This window comes from Oncorhynchus gorbuscha, linkage group LG05, assembly GCF_021184085.1.
Source record: "Oncorhynchus gorbuscha isolate QuinsamMale2020 ecotype Even-year linkage group LG05, OgorEven_v1.0, whole genome shotgun sequence".
NCBI lineage: Eukaryota > Metazoa > Chordata > Actinopteri > Salmoniformes > Salmonidae > Oncorhynchus > Oncorhynchus gorbuscha.
Window position 1 is genome coordinate 64,449,546 of NC_060177.1, and position 23,538 is coordinate 64,473,083.

Genomic DNA, 23,538 nt, shown 5'->3' on the forward strand with positions numbered 1-23,538 from the left:
TTCCCTCTAAACTCTGTTTCTGTTAACTATGACATAGGGTTAGAGGCAGAGAATCCCAGTGGAGAGAGGGGAACCGGCCAGGCAGAGACAGCAAGGGCGGTTCGTTGCTCCAGAGCCTTTCCGTTCACCTTCACACACCTGGGCCAGACTACACTCAATCATAGGACCTACTGAAGAGATGAGTCTTCAGGAAAGACTTAAAAATGGGGCCGAGTCTGCGTCTCTCACATGGGTAGGCAGACCATTCCATAAAAATTGAGCTCTATAGGAGAAAGCCCTGCCTCCAGCTGTTTGCTTAGAAATTCTAGGGACAATTAGGAAGCCTGCGTCTTGTGACCGTAGCGTAGGTGTAGGTATGTATGGCAGGACCAAATCAGAAAGATAGGTAGGAGCAAGCCCATGTAATGCTTCGTAGGTTAGCAGTAAAACCTTGAAATAAGCTCTTACCTTAACAGGAAGCCAGTGTAGGGAGACTAGCACTGGAGTAAAATTATAATTTTTTGGGGTTCTAGTCACGATTCTAGCAGCCGTATTTAGCACTAACTGAAGTTTATTTAGTGCTTTATCCGGGTAGGCGGAAAGTAGAGCATTGCAGTAGTCTAACCTAGAAGTAACAAAAGCATGGATTCATTTTTCTGCATCATTTTTGGACAGAAAGTTTGTGTTATGTAGATGGAAAAAAGCAGTCCTTGAAACAGTCTTGATATGTTCGTCAAAAGAGAAATCAGGGTCCAGAGTAACGCCGAGGTACTTCACAGTTTTATTTGAGACGACCGTACAACCATCAAGATTAATTGTCAGATTCAACAGAAGATATCTTTGTTTCTTGGGACCTAGAACAAGCATATCTGTTTTGTCTGAGTTCAAAAGCAGAACATTTGCAGACATCCACTTCCTTATGTCTGAAACACAGACTTCTAGCGAGGGCAATTTTGGGGCTTCACCATGTTTTATCGAAATGTACAGCTGTGTGTCATCTGCATAGCAGTGTAAGTTAACATTGTTTCCGAATTAAATCACCAAGAGGTAAAATACATCGTGAAAACAATAGTGGTCCTAAAACGGGACCTTGAGGAACACCGAAATTTACAGTTGATTTGTCAAAGGACAGATAAGATCTAAACCAGGCCAGAACTTGTCCATGTAGACCAATTTGGGTTTCCAATCTCTCCAAAAGAATGTGATGATCTATGATATCAAAAGCAGCACTAAGGTCTAGGAGCACGAGGACAGATGCAGAGCCTCGGTCTGACGCCATTAAAAGGTAATTTACCATTTCACAAGTGCAGTCTTAGTGTTATGATGGGGTCTAAAAACAGACTGAAGTGTTTCGTATACATTGTTTGTCTTCAGGAAGGCAGTGCTTAATAAGCAACAGCTTATTCAACATTTTTTGAGAGGAATGGGAGATTCGATATAGGCCGATATATTAACTATATTAAATATTAACTAAGGTTTGGCTTTTTCAAGAGAGGCTTTATTACTGCCACTTTTAGTGAGTTTGGTACACATCCGGTGGATCGAGAGCCATTTATTATGTTCTTGACCTTGTGAAGATGCTGGAGGAAACAGGTACAACAGTACCTACATCCACAGTAAAACCAGTCCTATATCGACATAACCTGAAAGGCCGATCAGCAAGGAAGAAGCCACTGCTCCAAAACCACCGTAAAAAAGCCAGACTATGGTTTGCAATTGCACACGGGGACAAAGATGGTACTTTTTGGAGAAATATCCTCTGGTCTGATGAAACAAAAATAGAACTGTTTGGCCATAATGACCATCGTTATGTTTATAGGAAAAAAGGGGAGGCTTGCAAGCCGAAGAACACCATCCCAACCGTGAAGCACGGGGTGGCAGCATCATGATGTGGGAGTGCTCTGCTGCTGGAGGGACTGGTGCACTTTACAAAATAGATGGCTTCATGACGATGGACAATCATGTGTATATATTGAAGCAAATGGGTCTTCCAAAATGGCCAATGACCCCAAGCATACTTCCAAAGTTGTGGAAAAATGGCTTAAGGACAACAAAGTCATGGTATTGGAGTGGCCATCACAAAGCCCTGTCGTGTCTTTACTATCATTAAACTGAAAACTTTGTTTTTATAAAAGATTCTCTGTAATTAGTTACATGATTAAACTGAATAATCATGTAACTGTAATTAACTAGGAAGTTGGGGCACCAAGGAAAATATTCAGATTACAAAGCTATAACCTTTCAGATATTTTCACATCTGATCAAAAGTCTTCTGATTAATGATTTATTTATTTTACCTCACATTATTCTCATTCCAAACGTCGTAAATTGTTGGTTACCTGCACGAAACCAGTCTTCACTATGGGTCATCCATACATCAATCGTCTTAAATCAGTTATTTAGTTAGTTGTAAGTAATTCAGAGAAATGCATAAACAAACAAATATGGTTACATGAAATTATAGAATGTGCCCTAGTGGGCTGAACCGGCATGGCGGCTTGTTAGACAAAGGAGCAATGGGGGGTCGACAAAGAAGTCACGACAGAGTTAATTCTAACAATTAAAATGCTAATCCTTTACACATGAATGCTCACTCATTCGGGAACAATTGCAATCAACATACATTGCTCAAAAAAATAAAGAGACCACAAAAATAACACATCCTAGATCTGAATGAATGAAATATTCTTATTAAATACTTTTATCTTTACATAGTTGAATGTGCTGACAACAAAATCACACAAAAATGATCAATGGAAATCAAATTTATCCACCCACGGTCTGGATTTGGAGTCACACTCAAAATTAAAGTGGAAAACCACACCACAGGCTGATCCAACTTTGATGAAATGTCCTTAAAACAAGTCAAAATGAGGCTCAGTAGTGTGTGTGGCCTCCACGTGCCTATATGACCTCCCTACAACGCCTGGGCATGCTCCTGATGAGGTGGCGGATGGTCTCCTGAGGGATCTCCTCCCAGACCTGGACTAAAGCATCCGCCAACTCCTGGACAGTCTGTGGTGCAACGTGCCGTTGGTGGATGGAGCGAGACATGATGTCCCAGATGTGCTCAATTGGATTCAGGTCTGGGGAACGGGCGGGCCAGTCCATAGCATCAATGCCTTCCTCTTGCAGGAACTGCTGACACACTCCAGCCACATGAGGTCTTGCATGGTCTTGCATTAGGAGGAACCCAGGGCCAACCGCACCAGCATATGGTCTCACAAGGGGTCTGAGGATCTCATCTCGGTACCTAATGGCAGTCCAGGCTACCTCTGGCGAGCACATGGAGGCACACCATGACTGACCCACCGCCAAACCGGTCATGCTGGAGGATGTTGCAGGCAGCAGAACGTTCTCCATGGCGTCTCCAGACTGTCACGTGTGCTCAGTGTGAACCTGCTTTCATCTGTGAAGAGCATAGGACGCCAGTGGCGAATTTTCCAATCTTGGTCTTCTCTGGCAAATGCCAAACGTCCTGCACGGTGTTGGGCTGTAAGCACAACCCCCACCTGTGGACGTCGGGCCCTCATACCACCCCCATGGAGTGTTTCTGACCGTTTGAGCAGACACATGCACATTTGTGGCATGCTGGAGGTCATTTTGCAGGGCTCCTCCTGCTCCTCCTTGCACAAAGGCGGAGGTAGCGGTCCTGCTGCTGGGTTGTTGCCCTCCTACGGCCTCCTCCACGTCTCCTGATGTACTGGCCTGTCTCCTGGTAGCGCCTCCATGCTCTGGACACTACGCTGACAGACACAGCAAACCTTCTTGCCACACCTCACATTGATGTGCCATCCTGGATGAGCTGCACTACCTGAGCCACTTGTGTGGATTGTAGACTCCGTCTCATGCTACCATTAGAGTGAAAGTACCACCAGCATTCAAAAGTGACCAAAACATCAGCCAGGAAGCATAGGCACTGAGAAGTGGTCTGTGGTCACCACCTGCAGAACCACTCCTTTATTGGGGGTGTCTTGCTAATTGCCTATAATTTCCACCTGTTGTCTATTCCATTTGCACAACAGCATGTGAAATGTATTGTCAATCAGTGTTGCTTCCTAAGTGGACAGTTTGATTTCACAGAAGTGTAATTGACTTGGAGTTACATTGTGTTGTTTAAGTGTTATTTTTTAGAGCAGTGTATTTACGCTCAATGTGTCGTCTTGATCGCTGGTGAAAAGTCTTTCTTTTGTAGGATCGTCAGTCTCTCTCTAGTTCTTGGTTAGAGGAGATAGTTCAAAGTGACATTCGTTATAGAATGGATGTTTCGGCGGTTGTCGTTCTTCGCGTTCAATGATACCGAATTCCTAGCTACAGACTAGTAATCAATATCAAATACTTGTTCTTATTCTGTCGGTATCTAAGAGTCTAAGAGTTTAACCACGTGGGATGGTTAAAATATTCAGCTATGGTCTGCAACCTTTGTACTCCCGTGATTGAGAGCAACATGGTCTGGTGATTATTTCTCAAAGTTGGGTTTTATTCAGAATGGCAGAAAAGGCTGTCCCAGGATGTCTGACCCCAACTGGGCTCAGAGGCGGTCCTCTGATTTAGTTCAAATCAAAAGGGAATTGTATTTGTCGTCATTAAACAGTTCACAACCATATTATACAAACAGTATCATACTCACTCATTCATCTTATACAACAATTAGGTGTAAACCTATTATATAAACAGCGTTATGGTAATGTAGCCACACAGTCTCTCGAGCTTCCCAAGTTGTGCCCAACAGACCAGTTCGTAGCTGGATTCTTCACTGATATTTTACACTTTCTCTGGAACATGACATTTGTACCTCAAGTTCTGTGAGGTGGAAGGATTTCCTTTGTCTTCCTGAAAAACTACTCTATAACTGTGTGTCCATGAGGTCTTCTCAGGAATTTACGACCTCTGACCACAGCAATCTGGTTGTAGAAGCAGAGAGCGGGGGATGGTGCTCGCTGTACTCAGAGGGCAACGACATGACAGCCCTGACCTCAAGCCTATAGAAAATGTGTGGGCAGAACTGAAAAAGTGTGCGCGAACAAGGAGGCCTACAAACCTGAAATCAGTTACACCAGCTCTGTCAGGAGGAATGGGCCAAAATTCACACAACTTAGTGGGAAGCTTGTGGAAGGCTACCGGAAACACTTGACCAAAGTTAAACAATTTAAAGGCAATGCTACCAAATACTAATTGAGTGCATGTAAACTTCTGACCCACTGGGAATGTGATGAAATAAATAAAAGCTGAAATAATTCTATTATTCTGACATTTCACATTCTTAAAATAAAAGTTGTGATCCTAACTGACCTAAGACAGGGAATTTTTACTAGGATTAAATGGAATTGTGAAAAACTGAGTTTAAGGTCTTTGGCTAAGGTGCATGTAAACTTCCGACTTCAACTGTAGTTAATCTATTGAACGCAGGAAAGTGGTTTCCATTAATGTCACAGTTTCTCGGTGTATCATAGGCCTACAGCTAGTATTAAATCTTCAAGCTGCCTCTAATAGCATACACAAAACATTTCATGATTTACTATACTTTATTTCAATTGAAAATATCACACCTTTTTTGTTTAAATTCAGTGTAACTATTAAGGAATCCAGATTTTACAGTAATCAAAGTCTTATGAGTAAAATCCCTGAAGGCACAATCAGAAATGTTTATAATTTATATTGTTTCTTATTGCTATGACATTTCACAAAGGCATAGGCACCGAAGAAACATAGAGTAGATTACATTCAGAGACAGAGATTTACACAAGTTGTAAGCCTACTGCTTAATAAAAAGGCATTCAATCTAACAAGGACAAGATTAATTTTGAAACTACATTCATAATGCCTAAATATATTGGAAGATCTTTCTCAAAGTGTAACGATTTGAACTTAGTCATTAATCTTGCATAAAATATTTGACATGTTGTGCACTTACATTATTTTGCATAAATAGAAAAGATTGTGCTCTGCACAGTCAAGTGAGTAGATACTACAGACATAAAAGAAAGAAAACAGTGAACAGCAGGTCTCTCTCCATCTATAGTTAGCGTGACCAAATCCACACTACTGCCTCAAACATGGAATAAATTCCTGGTTCTCTATCCATCGCTGGTTTTGTAAATGATGTTTTCCGCCTTTAGACACATTAAAAAGATGGCAGTGTAAACAACTAAAATAAGGAAAAAGGCAACTAAAAAGCTAAAATAAGCAATGTTGACATATATGCATTTCCAATCAAACCCTGTGTGAACTAGCCTAAAATCACAGGTCCAATAACGCTTCAACAAACTAGGCTAATAAGGTAAGACCACTGTGTATCTGAAATGTCACTATGAGGCTACATTTACTTTGAGGGTTAACGTACTTGTACCATACCCCGCAATAATGCGATTTGGTCTTAGATTAACACTTGTGTTTGATTGAATACACCAAGAAGGGGTAGCGCCAAGGCACGTCATGATCATTTAAAGAAAAGGATCAAACATAACCCTAGAAAAACAAGGAAAGTTCAAGGTTTAAGAATGCAACAAAACAAACACTAACCAGCATATTATTAGATGTGTTAAGGCTTTGGGACACCAAAGTAGCTAGATGGCCTAATTAAAATCCACTAAATTGTAGGCAACATGGAACCACTGTGCAAAGGCATGGCCAGAGATATTTCATCAGTGACATGGACATCAACATACCTAGAGCTTCCAGTTCCATTTTGCCTAATGAGGGCCAATTATGGTTTATACAGCATATAAAGTACCAACGCAATGACAAGAGATGTTTGCATATGGTAAATGAGTATAAAAAAGAAATTCCAGTACCATAGTGTTACAACAAGCCATTCATTTTCAAAACCTTGTCAAATAATTTGATGCGATGTAGCATCGAGTGATCGTTCTAGAAAAAAAACATTTAAAAACTATTCAGCATACATTCCAGCATTCTGAAAAGAAACCTCGAGATTGTCCTAGTCCAACTCCTCATGGAGACAAAAAAAAAGTGCATATGCTCAAAGGAAATAAGAGATTGCTCGATCCAATACATAGTGACAGCAATAAAATAAAATAAACACGCACACAAACTACAGGGGATGTTGGAGTGGAAGCCTAAATATCTCCCTCGATCTTGCAGTTCCCTGGTCCACTCCTCATAACTTACAGGGCCTGCTTGACAGAGTTGAGGCCCAACAGGATGCTGGGCTTCTCCTCGATTACACGCACCAGCAGGTTGTCTATGTACTCCTCCAGCTCAACGATCTTTGAGTCTTTCTTGGAGAGCTCCGTCTGCTGCTTCACCACTAGGGTAATCAACTCCTCCTGGGTCAGCTGGGTGTAGGGCCCACTCTCCACCATGCCTGGCGCCTGAGGATGGTACAAAACAGTGTCACAGCAGACATCAGCAGTAATCACTTTTTGGTTTTAATAGCTAAATAAAAAGGTATTGGTTTTATTAGTATTAAACATATCAACATGCAGTACCTTCATCTTCCCCAGGGTGCGGTCATAAGTCAACATCTCTCCAACTACCGGGGTACTAATGGGAGCTTGGCTCTCTATGGAGCTCATGGGCTTCACTGGGTGAGGCCTGGAAAGAGAAAATTACTACAACAAAAAATACTAAAACGGAGGAGCATAACAATGTCATAGAGGTCAAACGATTAACTGAATTAACAGAGGTCCATTTCAGTTAGGCTGCAGGTATAGAAAACGACCACAAATCCTCCCCCTGTGAGATAAGCACAGCAATTATGAATTAAGGCTACACAGAGAGAACAATACTTTTCCCAAGTTGAACAAAACAGAAACGCCACAGCATCAAGTTTTATTACTTGAATTAACTGAAGGCTGGGGTGCTCCTTGTTTCTTTTTAATTTCCCGGGACCACCCATACGTAGAATGTATGCACACATGACTGTAAGTCGCTTTGGATAAAAGCGTCTGCTAAATGGCATTTATTATTATTATATCCCCGTTTCATACTAACTGAGGAATTTGATTAAGACTGACACGCCAATTACCAAAAAGAAGTGAGACTAAGCATAAATCTAGAGTTAGTCTTTTAAAACAAAAGCTGAGGGATGTGCCTGGAGAAATGGAACGACTCAAATTCATAGAGATAGCAATGGATGCAAGGACTGACCATCCATATAATTGAAATTATAGTTGAGGCCAGTGTTTGTTTGCCTGTTAGACTTGGGCAAATTGACACGTAAAAAAAAAAAATCCCTTGTGTTTATACATGCAATTATTGAAGGCTGGTTATATCTAGAGGGGTTTAGGCTCACCTGCATGGAGTTGAGGCTGGCCCACCACCATTGCTACTCAGCACAGTGAGTGGCAGCACCTCAGAGGGTGAGACAAAGGCCCGTAGCAGGGTCTTTTCCCCGGTCTGTGAGGTAAGCTCTCGCACTACAGACTGGGGGGGCTCAGGAGAAGTCAGGACAGAAGGTACATGGGAGGAGGAAGTAAAAGGGTCTGCTGCCCACTTGTCTTGAGATTCCACCCCATCTCTGCCATAGAGTTTACTTTGTCTAGTATTTTGAGGCGCCAGTTTTACACATCCTGTTGTAGCGGCTGAGATGATCAGCTGGTCTTCTCTGGGTGAAGGGTTTTGTTTAACTAGCTCATTTTTTCCAATAACAGTTTTATTACTTGAATTAACTGAAGGCTGGGGTGCTCCTTGTTTCTTTTTAATTTGGGAAAATCTCCTTTGAAAAGCAGGACTGTGCTCTTCCGTTTTTTCCTGCTCTTGAGGTTCATCCGAGTCACCATCACTAAAACTGGCAAAGGGATCCGTTGGATTGTTTGGCGCGAAAAGTTTATCCAAGTCATCAGTTGTCATTGCCTGTTCTTTAAGCTTGCGGTTTCTCTGTGGTTCTCCAGTGAACAAGTAATCTCCACTGTGGCTTGGCTTTGGTTGGGCCCATGGGTCTTTAGGCAGGATATCGGCAATGGGGAAGGGGTCAAGTTCAGCAAACTTCGCTTTCATAATGTGTTCCAACTGTGTTTTTTTATCAATGTCGCTTTCTGCAGAGTCAAACAAGAGTTGCTTTTCATTGTAAGCAGTCACCTCAGTGTTCTTTGCAGTCACTGGACTACTCCTTCTCATGATATCGAGGTTGAAGGCTCTCCTCTCCAATCTGTTCTCCTGCTCTACAGTGGTAGACCCTGCGAATGTCTGCTCATGATCTGCAGGTCTCAATGGCTCTTTGCGGACTAACCTTTGCCTGGGTTTGGCTGTGGGGATCTCTTTGGGAGTGTTTGGCAGTCCTTTAGGTTCATCTGTAGAACTTGACACCAAAACCACTTGTGATGGAGGTCTATGTTTTTCTGTTGAGAAAACAGGTTTGCCATCACTGGCTGTAGCAAAATATGTGTTTATCACCTTCTTTGCATCCTCCCGAGGTGTCATGGAGGGTAAGTCTCTTTTCTGAACCATGGGTTTTGTAGAGACCAAGACTTTGGAGACAAAGGTATTGGGCGCCTCAGGTGGATTAGCCTGTATAGTGCTCTGGTCTTGGTTTGTGTTAGAGTCGACCACTAGTCTAAGGGGGACTGCAGCTACTGGTTTGGAAGGGGGAGTGAGTGCTGGCAAACTGCTGGGCCCTATGCTCCTCAAAGAGGTAGATTGAACTTTCTGAACTTGTGTCTGTTGCTGGTATAAGTGCTCTGCTGCCCGCTCCTGCAAGTAGGAATATTTATCATTGCGTGGAGGTCCTGGTGAGTCGAGGTCTGGGCCATCCACACTCATCTCTTTACCAATGAGCTGAGGCACATATTCTTGCTGTCTCTGATTCACCTCTGCAATTATATGGTCCCATCGAGTCTGCCCTTGTACTCCATGTCTCTTCTGTGGGAACAGGCTATTGTAGTCAGGAAGAGGTAGAGGAGGTATTTTGCCCTCAACCGCCTTAATTGGCACAGGATCGCCACTTGCAACAGCAGATTTGGCAGAGACAATTCTGAAGCCTGCATTGGATTTTCCATGGCTTTGCGGTTCCATTGGGCTGGGGGACAGAGGATCTCGCCGCTTCTTGTCAGATCCATTGGGGGAAGATCCTATGGCAGCCAGGTTCTCAGTGCTGCTGTAGGGATACTTGGAGGGGCTCATCCGCACCTTAGTGGGAGCAAGGGAGGAGTGGAGGTTGGAGAACATATCAGGAGACTCAGAGGGGACGCTAGAGAGAAAGGATTCAGCGCAGGGAGGGCGTTTGCAGCCTATGGGAGTCTGTCGGGGGTTTCAGGCTGCTTCAGGGACTCCACTAATCTGCCTAGGAGTGAAAACCTGGAGGTCAGTGGTGGACAGTCACACCAGAGCTGAGCATGCCCATGACAGCTGAAATAACCAAAAACTCAGGAGTTTGCCTCATCTTACAGTGGTGCTTCATTCCATCAAGATCTTATATTCACATGTGATGATGCACCCTGAATGCGTACAAGAAAATTTCAGAAACTAGTGTTCTTTAAAGTCTGCTCAAAAAAATAAAAATCAGTCTCCGCTCTTTTCTATTCTTTGTTCATCATATGGATGATGATAAATCTTGTGAACCTAGAGCATTTTCTGTATGATATTTAAAATGTTTGTTTCAAAATTATTTTCCAGTTGCAGTAATGATAAATATAAACTACCGGTCAAAAGTTTTAGAACACCTACTCATTCGAGACTATATTTTTACAAATTTCTACATTGTAGAATAATAGTGAAGACATTAAAACTATGAAATAACACATATGGAATCATGTAAAGAATAAAAAAAAGTGTTAAACCAAAATATATTTCATATTTGAGATTCTTTAAAGAAGCCACCCTGCTTTGATGACAGCTTTGCACAGTCTTGCCATTCTCTCAACCAGCTTCATGAGGAATGCTTTTCCTCAAGAAATCAAAGGATTTCACACATATGCTGAGCACTTGTTTTTACGTCACTCTGTCGTCCAACTCATCCCAAACCATCTCAATTGGGTTGAGGTCAGTGGATTGTGGAGGCCAGGTCATCTGATGCAGCACATCATCACTCTGCTTCTTGGTAAAATAGCCCTTACAGCCTGGAGGTGTGTTGGGTTATTGTCCTATTGAAAAACAAGCGCAAAACAGATGTGATGGCATATCGCTGCAGAATGCTGTGGTAGCCATGCTGGTTAAGTGTGCCTTGAATTCTAAATAAAACACTGACAGTGTCACCTGCAAAGTACCCCCACAGCTCATCCTCCATGCTTTATGGTTGGAAATACACATGCAGAGATCATCCGTTCACCCACACAGTCTCTCACAAAGACACGGCGGTTGGAAAAAAATCTTCAATTTGGACTCCAGACCAACGGACAAATTTACACCGGTCTAATGTCCATTGCTTATGTTTCTTGGCCCAAGCAAGTCCCTTCTTGTTGGCGTCCTTTAGTAGTGGTTTCTTTGCAGCAATTCGACAATGAAGACCTGATTCACACAGTCTCATCTGAACAGTTGATGCGTCTGTTACTTGAACTCTGAAGCATTTATTTGGGCTGCAATTTCTGGGGCTAGTAACTTCAATGAACTTATTCTCTGCAGCAGAGGAAACTCTGTGTCTTCCATTCCTGTGGTGGTCCTCATGAGAGTAAGTTTCATCATAGCTTGATGGTTTTTGTGATTTCACTTGAAGAAACTTTCAAAGTTCTTGAAATGTTACGTATTGACTGACCTTCAGATCTTAAAGTAAAGATGAACTGTCATTTCTCTTTGCTTATTTGAGCTGTTCTTTCCATAATTTGGACTTGGTCCATCTTCTGTATACCCCCTACCTTTTCACACCACCACTGATTCTCTCAAACGGATTAAGCAGGAAGGAAATTCCACAAATTTACTTTGAACAAGGCACAAGGTTGAGAGAATGCCAAGTGTGCAAAGCTGTCATCAAGGCAAAGGGAGGGTACTTGAATAATCTAAAATATTTGTTTAACACTTTTTTGGTTACATGTTTCCATGTGTTATTTCAGTTTTAATGTCTTCACTTCAATTCTAGTAAAAATGTTTAAAAAATACTTGAATGAGTAGGTGTTAAAAACTTTTGACCAGTAGTGTATATGCCGTCTGGTTAGTGCTGGGTGGTATTCCGTATTTTACGATATGTGGTATTGATGCACAGACCTGTTTGGGTTTTTACTTTACATTCTATAACGTTTTTTTGAATGTTTTGTTTGTTAAAATGTAACGTCCATTTTTATACTTTGCTTCACTACTTGAGTCGACGCTGGGCTGCCGAGTGGCGCAGCGATCTAAGACACTGCATCTCCGTGCTTGAGGAGTCACTAGACACCCTGGTTTGAATCTAGGCTTTATAACAACCGGCTGTGATTGGGAGTCCCACAATCGGCCCAGCGGCGTCCGGGTTTGGCCGATGAAGGCAGTCATTGTAAATAAGAATGTTCTTAACAGACTTGCCTAGTTTTAAATATATATATATTTATAAATAAATAAAAAAGTTTGGGGTCACTTAGAAATGTCCTTGGTTTTAAATTACATGTACATTCTGTCCATTAAAATTACAAAATTGATCAGAAATACAGTGCAGACATTGCTAATGTTGTAAATGACTATTGTAGCTGGAAACGGCTGATTTTTTATGGAATATCTACATAGGTGTACAGAGGCCCATTATCAGCAACCATCACTCCTGTGTTCCAAAGGCACATTGTATTAGCTAATACAAATTTATAATTAAAAAAAGGCTAATTGATCATTCGAAAACCCTTTTGCAATCATGTTAGCACAGCTGAAAACTGTTGTTCTGATTGAAGAAGAAAAAGGGAACTGGACTTCTTTAGACTAGTTGAGTATCATCAGCCTTTGTGGGTTCGTTTACAGGCTCAAACTGGATATAAACAAATACATTTCTTCTGAAACTCGTCAGTCTATTCTTGTTCTGTGAAATGAAGGCTATTCCATGCGAGAAATTGCCAAGAAATTGCGCAAACTGGCTCTATACAGAATAGAAAGATTGGGAGACCCCGGTGCACGACTGAGCAAGAGAACAAGTACATTAGAGTGTCTAGTTTGAGAAACCGACACCTCTCAAGTCCCCAACTGGCAGCTTCATTAAATAGTACCCACAAAACACCAGCCTCAACATCAATAGTGAAGAGGCGACTCCAGGATGCTGGCCTTCTAGGCAGAGTTGCAAAGCAAACGGCATATCTCAGACTGGCCAATAAAAATAAAATATTAAGATGGTCAAAAGAACAGACACTGGAACTGCCTAGAAGGCCAGCATCCCGGAGTACAGGTTCTCATCTAGTCTGAAGACTAGTTTTATTGCTTCTTTAATCAGAACAACAGTTTCCAGCTGTGCTAACGTAATCGCAAAAGGGTTTTCTAATGATGAATTAGCCTTTTCAAATGATAAACTTGGATTAGCTAACACAACGTGCTATTGGAACACAGGAGTGATGGTTGCTGATAATGTGCCTCTAGATATTCCATTTAAAAAAAATCTGTTTCCAGCTACAGTAGTCATTTACAACATTAACAATGTCTACACTGGTATTTGTGATCAATTTGATGTTATCTTTCAAAGACAAGGACATTGCTAAGTGACCCCAATTTTTTGATCTGTAGTATATCTATTTCTCTCGGCTTTCCCCATGCAGCTTTCCACAGACCTACCCTGCCCAATCACTCAAGGAGAACATTTGTTGTTCCTCAAGCATGACAATTGCATTCAGTCTCTGCATAGTAAACGCAGCACATGCAACAATGTTGATGACAATGCGGTTTTCATTTTCCTTCTTAATATTAAGTGTTCTGTAATTACACTGAGTTTGCCTATTCTTAGTAAGTTGAGCCTAATTCTTGTTAGCCATTAATGCTAATTTTTTAGCTAATAAATGTACCGAGCCAACAAACTTATCTAGCTATACAGACCTATATTGCATGTTTTTGTGCAACAGTTTCTTCAAAGAGGAATTCACAACGCAAAAATGTTAGCTACATGAAGTAGCTAAGAGAAAACATTCAATGTAGCCAAAGATTAAAGGGACCCCTAGGAAATACTTAAATTTGTCATCATGTAAAACACCATTTAAAGTTCCCACTATTATACTCAAACTATTTCCATGAGTCCAACAGTTCACCCAAGTGTTTTGCTCCAAAATCAAAGTCAAATCGCAATTGCAACACATTGTTTAAAATATGGTCAAGATTGTTTGCACATTTCGTGCAACCCTACGTGTCAGAATGGAAATGATCAAATTTATTTTGATTAAAGTTGAATTAAACAGTATAAAACAATCACAATGGAGAAAGACCCATTGAAATCACTTTAGAGAGTGTATATGTTGCCACCCTACGGTCACACACTACTCAAACCTAATGTAGAACTTTTATTATTTAAAAACAAAATACCGGCATATAAAAATAATACTGGGATATGATACTTGGGCCATACTGCCCAGCCCTACGTCCGGTCCCATCAAACACGCTCTACGCCAAACACGCAAAAACATCAAACATTATTTTTTTGTAAGCAGATCATCACACCTGATAATGTCTTGATGGAATTAAACAATTTGGAAATAACCACAACTGCCTTGCTCTTAACACTTAAGGATTGTTATAAAAACATACCCAATTTACATTTACATATATCATTCTTGCAAAAAGCTAATAAACAAATCTAGATTTAGAATGTCAGAAATTCAGTAGTAAAATAAGATCAGGCTATGGCAAAACTAAAAAAGTATGTCCTCCTTTAAAAGGGCTCGGACTATATTGAGTGGACAACTCACCATTAGGAAAGAAAGATTAAAATAAATCCAGAAGTAGATGAGAGAGAAAAAAAACAGCCTTGTTTGCACCAGAAGATAGTCCCAATGTACTTAGTCACCCAGTGTTAGCTCACTTCAGCCCTCCCAACCTGTTCTGCACTATATCACCCAGTCTCAGACACACCTAGATTCCACACTGCAGACCAATCAGCACAGTGGCCAAACAGGTCCATCACGCGCCAGATGGAATTCACAATGGTGATCCACGCTCATGTTTGTCAAGGCTTTTATAAGAGCCTTAAAGCTGGAATTCTTAATGGTGAAACTGCAACGTCCATTTGCGATATTACAACAAATAAGTTACTGCAAACACGCCCCCCCCCTCACCCATCACTGCATGCACAATAGAACAGCAGAATATGTACAGTGTTTTTAAAAGTTTTTAAAACTTATTTTTAACTACGCCTCACCTACGCTTCGTCAACAAAATAATAACTACGGCTGTGAAGTGGAGTGGCACCATTTCTCCTACTGCGGATTCCATCTTTAAAAAGACGATCAAGAGGAACGAAGATGAAACTCAGAATACTAGGCTAATTGCAGCCAGTGTAGATTGGAGACATGATCTAGTGTACAGATAATTCAACCTAAACCATACCACCATCTGATCACTAATCCCCAAACCACCATAAGCAACTGGGAATATTAAAACCACTTAAAGTTCCGTTGGATAGCAAGCAAGGAAAACACTCATCACCACAGCTATTCAATCAGGACAACATACAGCAATTTGAGTGAAAATAAGGATTTTAGGAGAGTTCTAAGAATGCAGTAAGATAAAGTGGTTTATTTAAAATAATAATAATTGGAGAGCTACATGTATGGTTAGATGAAAGGCTGCCAAGGCAGTCACCGTGATGTGTTGCATATGCTATAAAACTAGTTAACTGGAAATAACATGAAAACCGTCTAGCACCCCATGAGCAAAATACTGAGACAGAAAATGTTTATTGGTTAGTGTTACCTGATCAGCAGTGAAGTACATTGTGTATATAGTAGCTCCACTTACCATTGTAGATGTAAGCTTTGTCAGCCTACTAATGTCATGTAGGCCTACCTGATGTTCTGACAAGAGTTACAGCAGAGAAAAGGACAAATCCTAACTGCACTATTAAAACCATGCATTTATGGGAGAGTCGCACAAAGTTTGGTCTTAGCTACGCAGATCTCAAGTTATAATAGAGCTGTAAGTGCATAAGAACAAGACTGACACCTACCTCGGCTTGACTGCAGACACCTTGGCAGTGCGGTTGGAGTTGAGGAAGACCGCAGCGCTCATGGTGTTGGGGCTGCAAACAGCCTTCTGGGAGTCCACCGGGCTCTCCTCAGACAGGTTTGGAGGGTCTGGACTGAGGGGGATCTCCTCAAATGGGTTGGCGGTGTGTGGAGGGCCCTCCAAATCTCTGGTGAAGCGTCTGGGAGCTGGGTTGGGCCTCTCCTCCTTGGTGCTAGTCTGCTGCTCTTCCTTTTTCTCCTCCTTCTTCCTGATCATACCAAACAGAGAGGACAGCCTCTCAGCCACAGAGGCCTCCTCCTGTTGTTTCTGCTCCTCTGCTTTCTTGGCCTCCTCCTGCTGCCTCTGGTCCTCCCTCAGCCTCTGAAGCTCCTCAGCCTCCAGCCGTATCCTTTCTTCCGCTAGGCGCTTCAGCTCCTCTTCCTGCTGCTTATTCCTCCTCTCCTCATCCTCCTGGAACTTTCTCCTCCTCTCCTGCTCCTCCTGTTGCTTGCGTTCCTCCTCCTCCTGCAGTATCTTGAGCTGCGCTCTGTGTTTCTCCTCATTCCGTCTCTGCTCCTCGGCCAGTCTTTTTTCCTCCTCCTGAAGGCGCCGTTGCTCCAGCAGAGCCCCATCGGCAGACTCCATTCTGTAGTTGGGGACAGAGAGGCTCTTGAGGGACTCTAGCGAGACGTCAGATGGTTGCCTGCGGCTGCGTACATCCTCCACTGAGCCCTGACCAGAGCTGTTGAGGCTGAGGGTGGACCCAGACTTGGTCTCTACCTCCTCTGCATACACATGGTTGCCGTTGATGCACGTGCCATTTGGGTCATCCTTCTGCTTGGATCTGCCCAGAAGAGAAAAAGGTCCTGTAGATACCTTGCTGTCATTGCTGCCTGTCCGCTTGTGGCCCAGGAACATGAACTTCTTTTTAACTGTAGATAGAAAGCAATAGTGAAGGAGTTTATTGCTTATGACAATCATCATCATTAATCAAATATAAACTAGGTCTGCAGTCAGAAGTCAAAATGTTTAAGCTGAATGAAAAGAGCTCACCATCAGGAGAATCCACATTGAGTCCAGAAGAGCGACTGCCACAGAGGGATGCATTCTTCTCCGGAAGAGTACCCAGTGTGGACATGGACTGGGAGACGTTGCGCTGCAAGTTGGATTTAGGAGCAAAGAGGGACTTGAGCTTGGATTTCTTCTTGGCCTCGGGGAACTCTGAGTACACTGAGTGAGAGTCACCCTCTCCCTCGCTGTCAGTCAGTACCTGGCTGACAGAGGGAACTATTGCAGAGGCTGAGTCCGAGAAGCTGTCCTTTTTCTTCCCACGCACTATGTCCTTGAGCTTTCCGATGCGAGAGCGTGGTTTGTCTTGCATGGAAAGGTCAAACATGCTGGCTGTCAAGTTGTTTCTCATAAACTGAATGTCCAACATCACCTCCCCTTTGACTTTGTCCTCCTTCCCATTCTTATCCAGCAGTTTGTACCAACTGAAAATGAGTGGGAGAAAGATATTACACTCAACGAAAATAAAATGCAAAAATGTCAAAGATTTTACTGAGTTAGTTCATAAGGGAATCAGTCAATTGAAATGAACGCATTAGGACCTAAACTATGGATTTCATATGACTGGGAATATAGATATGCATCTGTTAGTCACAGATGCATCAACATTTTAAAAAATAATAATAATTTAAAGACGAGTGATCAGAAAACCAATTAGAATCTGGTGCGACATCGACTTCACAGAGTTGATCAGGCTGTTGTCCCACTCCCGTTCAATGGCTATGTGAAGTTCCTGGATATTGGTGGGAACTGGAACATGCGGTCGTACACATCAATCCAGAGTATCCCAAACATACTCAATGGGTGACATGTCGGGTGAGTATTCAGGCAATGGAAGAACTGGGACATTTTCAGCTTCCAGGAATTGTGTACAGAGCCTTGCGACATGGGGTGGTACATTAACATGAAATGGTCTGCGGATTAATTACACGACAATGGGCCTCAGGATCGTCACGGTATCTCTGTGCATTCAAATTGCCATAAATAAAACGTAGCCGCGTTCGTTGTCCATTGCTTATGCCTGCCCATACCATAAACCCACAATGGGGCATTTTGTGCAAAACATTGCCATCGGCAAACCGCTTGCCCACACAACGCCATGCATGCAGTCTGCCATCTTCCCGGTACAGTTGAAACTGGGATTCCTATGTGAAGAGCATTTGCCCACTGAACTCGGTTAGTTACGACGCCGAACTGCAGTCAGGTCAAGACCCTGCTGAGGACGACGAGCACGCAGATGAGCTTCCCTGAGAAGGTTTCTGACCGTTTGGGCAGAAATTATTTGGTTATGCAAACAGTTTCATCAGCTATCCAGGTGTCTGGTCTCAGACGTGGTATGTGGTTGTGCGGCTGGTTGCACTACCAAATTCTGAAATGACTTGAGTCGGCTTATGGTAGAGAAATTAATATTACATTCTGGCAACAGCTCTGGTGGACATTCCTGCAGTTAGCATGCCAAATGCATGCTCCATCAAAACTTGAGTGGCCTTTTATTGTCCCCAGCACAAGGTGCACCTGTGTAATGATCATGCTGTTTAATCAGCTTCTTGATATGCCACACCTGTCAGGTAAATAGATTATCTTGGCAAAGGAAAAATGCTCACTAACAGGGATATAAACAAATGTACACACAAACCTTGAGAAATAAGCTTTTTGTGCATATGGAACATTTCTGGGCTTTTATTTCAGCTCATTAAACCAACAAATGATGAGTTTATATTTTGTTTCAGTGTAGGGCCGCCCGTTCAATTAAAAAAACGAATCATATGGCCAAATGACGCAGAACCAAAGTACTGAAGGTCAAATGTGACAAATGAGCTACGAAACCTTTTTCAACGTCATGATGCCAGGAAATGGGGTCAAACATTACTTGATAAAACTATTACTGAACTTCTGCACTAGTTTTGACCTAGAATAGATCCAGCTCCTCCAGTGCTGACATAAATGGGCTGTAAACTCAATGCAGTTTAGGCCCACTCTGCACAAAAGGAAAAGTAAGAGTTCTGGAGAGCCCTTTCCATAACAGCCTCTGTGATTACAGAGACCTCACACAATAAGAGCACTGCTAGATTTCGTCAATAAGCAGACCGGTAGGCTAATCCCAGTAATACAAAGTGCAGCTCAGACTGTCTCCCAGGTTAACTCTCACCTTCCCAAGACCAGAGCAACAACCCATGCTGGAGCAGGTTAAGTGGAAGCCCCTTGCAGTGTGCCGATTTTGCATATTCAGTCACTCGCAGTAGGCCTAGGAGCTTAATATTTTTGCATCTTCACTTGAGTTATCATAATGGAAGCTTAAAAAAAAAAACATTTAGACAGGCCTACAAAAGGAAAGCCAGTAGAGGGCAGAAATCCATGGCTAAATTCAGTGTCGTCCCTGAACCTCCGTGTTTCAGGGTCAGCTGGGACAAGGAAAGCATTCAGGGGGGTCAGAGTTCTGATCAATAAGCTGTGGTTCTACTGAGCACTACAAACATTCTTCCCGGAGGACATCATACTTCCATAGGCCTTAAAAGAAACTGGTCACTTTTTACTCATTGCCGGTAGTTAGCCGATGGGTCTATATTTAGGATGCGTTCAGCTGAAATGCGCTGTACTCTGCTGGGCAGTGATCAGACATTCTATGTAGTTCATGTGAAGTTCAGTGCATCATTTCCCTGCCCTTACTGGTGTAATAAAACAAATATCCAGACAGGAACCTGTGGGGAAACATGCATGGGAGTAAACCTAGTCTACATTCCATAAAGCCTAGCAGAACAGTAGGGAGTCTTCCTAGGAGGTGTAGGCTAATGAAATATGTGATATGCCTTGTCCAAGCATTCCTAATTACCTACTCAAACTGGGCCATGCCAAGCAAAACAGCAACTACTACCAGAGCACAGTACAATGGGATACAATTGAGAACATAAGACAATATTTCAATGTATTTTCTGTAATACAGGTCAGACTCTGAACAATGGTTCAGTGAAGGGATTATAGGAGTTAAAAGGAACTGTGTGTTGACATGGCACATGTGATAGTGTTTACAGATAAATAGAAAACCCTGGCCCTGATAGAGGAGTGGTGGTCTGCTGTTGGACGAGTTCTCTCTGAGAGAAAGTAGTAGAGGCCCCGATTTCCCTCTGAAGCATAATGATTAACATGTCACATCCAGCTAATGCCTAACATGACAGACTAAACAGTATTAATTTGTTTGATAGAAGAACCATGAAGATGAAACGGGTCTATAGCCAAGTCCATTTTAATGTGGAAACAGGAATACCAAAAGAGCACACTTAACATAGGCCTATATTGTGGTCAGTAGTGCCTTAATATCTGACATGATGACTCCTTGCTGTCCCCAGTCCACCTGGCCATGCTGCTGCTCCAGTTTCAACTGGCCTGGGCCCTAGGACCATGTCCCAGGACTACCTGACATGAGGACTCCTTGCTGTCCCCAGTCCACCTGGCCATGCTCCTGCTCCAGTTTCAACTGTTCTGCCTTATTATTATTTGACCATGCTGGTCATTTATGAACATTTGAACATCTTGGTCATGTTCTGTTATAATCTCTACCCGGCACAGCCAGAAGAGGACTGGCCACCCCACATAGCCCGGTTCCTCTCTAGGTTTCTTCCTAGGTTTTGGCCTTTCTAGGGAGTTTTTCCTAGCCACCGTGCTTTTACACCTGCATTGTTTGCTGTTTGGGGTTTTAGGCTGGGTTTCTGTACAGCACTTTGAGATATCAGCTGATGTACGAAGGGCTATATAAATAAATTTGATTTGATTTGATTAATATTTCAAAATCCAAGTTGTGCAACTTAGGCCTATTAGGTGAAAGGGTAAGTGTGAACTGTGGAATATGGTCAGTAACATGGTGCATTATTTGGCATCATATCCCTTTGTTTCATGCTGAGAACATATTCTGCTACATCGGGAGAGGACAATGTCAAACCAACACATCAACTGATGTAGGACAGTAATCTAACACTATACGCTGCAAGAGGGAACAAAGAGCAACCTCCCAACACCCTTGTATGAGAGAGAAGGAGCAAGATGAGTCATAAAAAGCTGTACAAACCCAACTGAGTAAACACTAGATAAGGTTCCAGATATGAGTGTACAGTAAACAAGTGAAGTTTAGCCTAATCACTGTACAAAGGCTGCCCTTGGGACAGCCTACACAGAGAGTATTCTACACAGGAGGATACAACCATGACAGTCACTCACTGCCCTCAATTGCAACAAATAGCCTACAAGTCAAAGTTAGATAGTCTGCAGTCTTCAATATTGAAATGTCCTTCAGTCTTCTGTCCATGTTTAAGTCAGCGAACAGTCTTAAAAACACTATTACATAAAGATGTGGGTGTGTACATTTTGCCTCAAATCATGGAAAGGCAGCAAGCCTAATGTTTTGTTTTAATGCTTGCTACACCCATGACAGAGCCCATCCCACCATTGTTGTGAATGACATCATTGCCCCAACCCATGTCATTTCACATGTCAGTATGATGGTTTGACTAGCCCTCAGTTAAATAACCTTGAAGAAACATGGGGAAATGGCAGGAACGTATTCACTGGACAACATTCCTCACAATGAGATATAACATGGCATGCAGCACGACCCCATCCAGCTGTGAAGGCCAGAGATAGGCTCAAACTAAACGAGCTGGAATTCTCCAACTACTGTTCAGATGGAACATTTCAAACAACTAAAGGGGGAGACATGGTTAGGGTATCAACTCAAGTATTCACAGCCTAAAGCTACAGTTTGACAAGAAGGCAGAGGAATAGTGACCTCACCCAACATAATCAGATCGTTTCCCCAACCAGCTCCATGGTTTCGGTTCTCCCACTTAACTACTGATAAGGGATCTGGAATGGCCTTCTCTGGCTTTGCTTTAGGTGTGTAAACATGACTGTTCAAATGTGCAGAAGTCGATGGATGTAAAGTATAATATACATTTATCAGCCTCCTGATAAACGTAATGGAATTTCAGCTCTGCGATGTCAGTGAAATTCATCAAGTCAATGGTGACACGTAACAGAGCAGACATTACTATCACTAATACCATTCTGGCTACACAAAGAACCCCCCCTCTCAGTGGAGAATTAGTTTTAAATATATATAAATAAAATAATAATATCCACACAGATCCTTTATCTTTATTCAACATGAGCTACTTACTCAGTCTTTTTCCGGGCACTGTTATCGTGTAGATCCAGTAGGTTGATCACAGCTTTTCCCAGGAGCTTGTCCAGTCCCACCAGAGCTCTGTGCATTACAATGATATACAGTGTGCAGCGTTCAGCATTTCCATGGTGGAACAATGGCAGGTCAAACGTTGCCTCTTCCTTCCATACTGGTGCGACACATTTTTCGGCAACCGAGGTAGAAAACTTGTCTTTGGCCACCTGCATGATGGCATAGGCATCGTTGGTTCCATTCTTGCCTTTGATCCTCAAATTCCTGGCTTGGAACACCGTTACCTGTACGCTTGTGGGATACCACTGATGGCTTTGCCTTTGGTCAGCCAAAGCCATTTCAAAGCTTTAGCTAGCTAGCTAAGCTTGCACAAAAAAATATATACTTTGGCAGGTTTTAGGATATCCTAACGACTTTGTCTTCACTTCCAGAGACTGACAGACCAAACGTTACTACCGAAAGGTCGTTGTCCTCGGTAATGTATAATGACGATTGTCGACTCTCGGCCGAGTATCTGATGATGATGATGATGTCGACACACTTGACACTCCCACTTCACTCTAAAATTCTACGGACGCAGTGGCTATGACAAGTGGAGTCGGAGTAATGTAACTAACCTATATATCAGTCTCAATTAGCTAATGCAACCCAGGTGTTGGTCCTTACTACTAGCTAACTTAATGGCGAAGTAAAGATGAAATATCAAGAACTCGCTAACGTTATCTGCAGTAGCTACCTTACTAGCTACTTTAACTTGCCCAAATTCAGACGTTCGACAAGGACCATCGTATAACATGTTCTTCTATAAGCAAATTGTACTCTGCGTTGTTATACAAAGAGGTCAAACACTAACACAACGACTGTCTGTAATAATTACTTTTCATTGCCTCTCTTGACTTTTTTCTTTGTTGGACGATAAACTTCCTCATAAACCATTCTTCCTTCCCATACTCTCCTACATTCCTATCTGATTGGTTAACATTTGCGTCAATAAGTTGACGACCTACGGTGATTGGACAGTGGCACTGGTCTAGGATCAGGTTTGTACATTTGTAACCCCTGATCTTATTTTATTTATTTGAGGTACTTTAACTTTTGAAACTCAATTAAAGTGTAGTGGTTTTATTATTTTACTTTAATGTTGTTTTGTTATTGTATTGTAATTTTACATTTATTTTAACAAAAAAGGTCTACACAAATATAACTAATTGTCATAAAAACGGTTTCGTGACAAAGGTTTCAGCTTTGTTTAATAGAGAGCAAGATTTCACAAATTAGACCACAACATAAAGAAAGGCTAATATGAACAGAGGCTTCAG

At 42.2% G+C, this 23,538-nt stretch overlaps 1 protein-coding gene across 2 annotated transcripts; it reads right to left on the reverse strand.

Moving 5' to 3' along the window:
* Positions 1 to 5,490: 5,490 nt before the first annotated feature.
* rab11fip1a (RAB11 family interacting protein 1 (class I) a) lies at positions 5,491 to 23,125 on the reverse strand. Of its 2 annotated transcripts, XM_046350690.1 has the most exons (5): positions 22,202 to 23,125; positions 17,020 to 17,459; positions 15,968 to 16,898; positions 7,431 to 7,536; positions 5,491 to 7,313 (listed from the first exon to the last, which is right to left on the reverse strand). In XM_046350690.1, exons 1-5 carry the CDS (start codon positions 22,555 to 22,557, stop codon positions 7,107 to 7,109), a joined length of 2,040 nt encoding a protein of 679 aa, XP_046206646.1. In that variant the 5' UTR covers positions 22,558 to 23,125; the 3' UTR covers positions 5,491 to 7,106. The 2 variants fall into 2 exon arrangements, with proteins under 2 accessions (XP_046206646.1, XP_046206644.1); XM_046350688.1 differs by lacking the exons at positions 15,968 to 16,898; positions 17,020 to 17,459; positions 22,202 to 23,125 and adding exons at positions 8,237 to 10,222; positions 14,712 to 15,934.
* Positions 23,126 to 23,538: the final 413 nt, after the last annotated feature.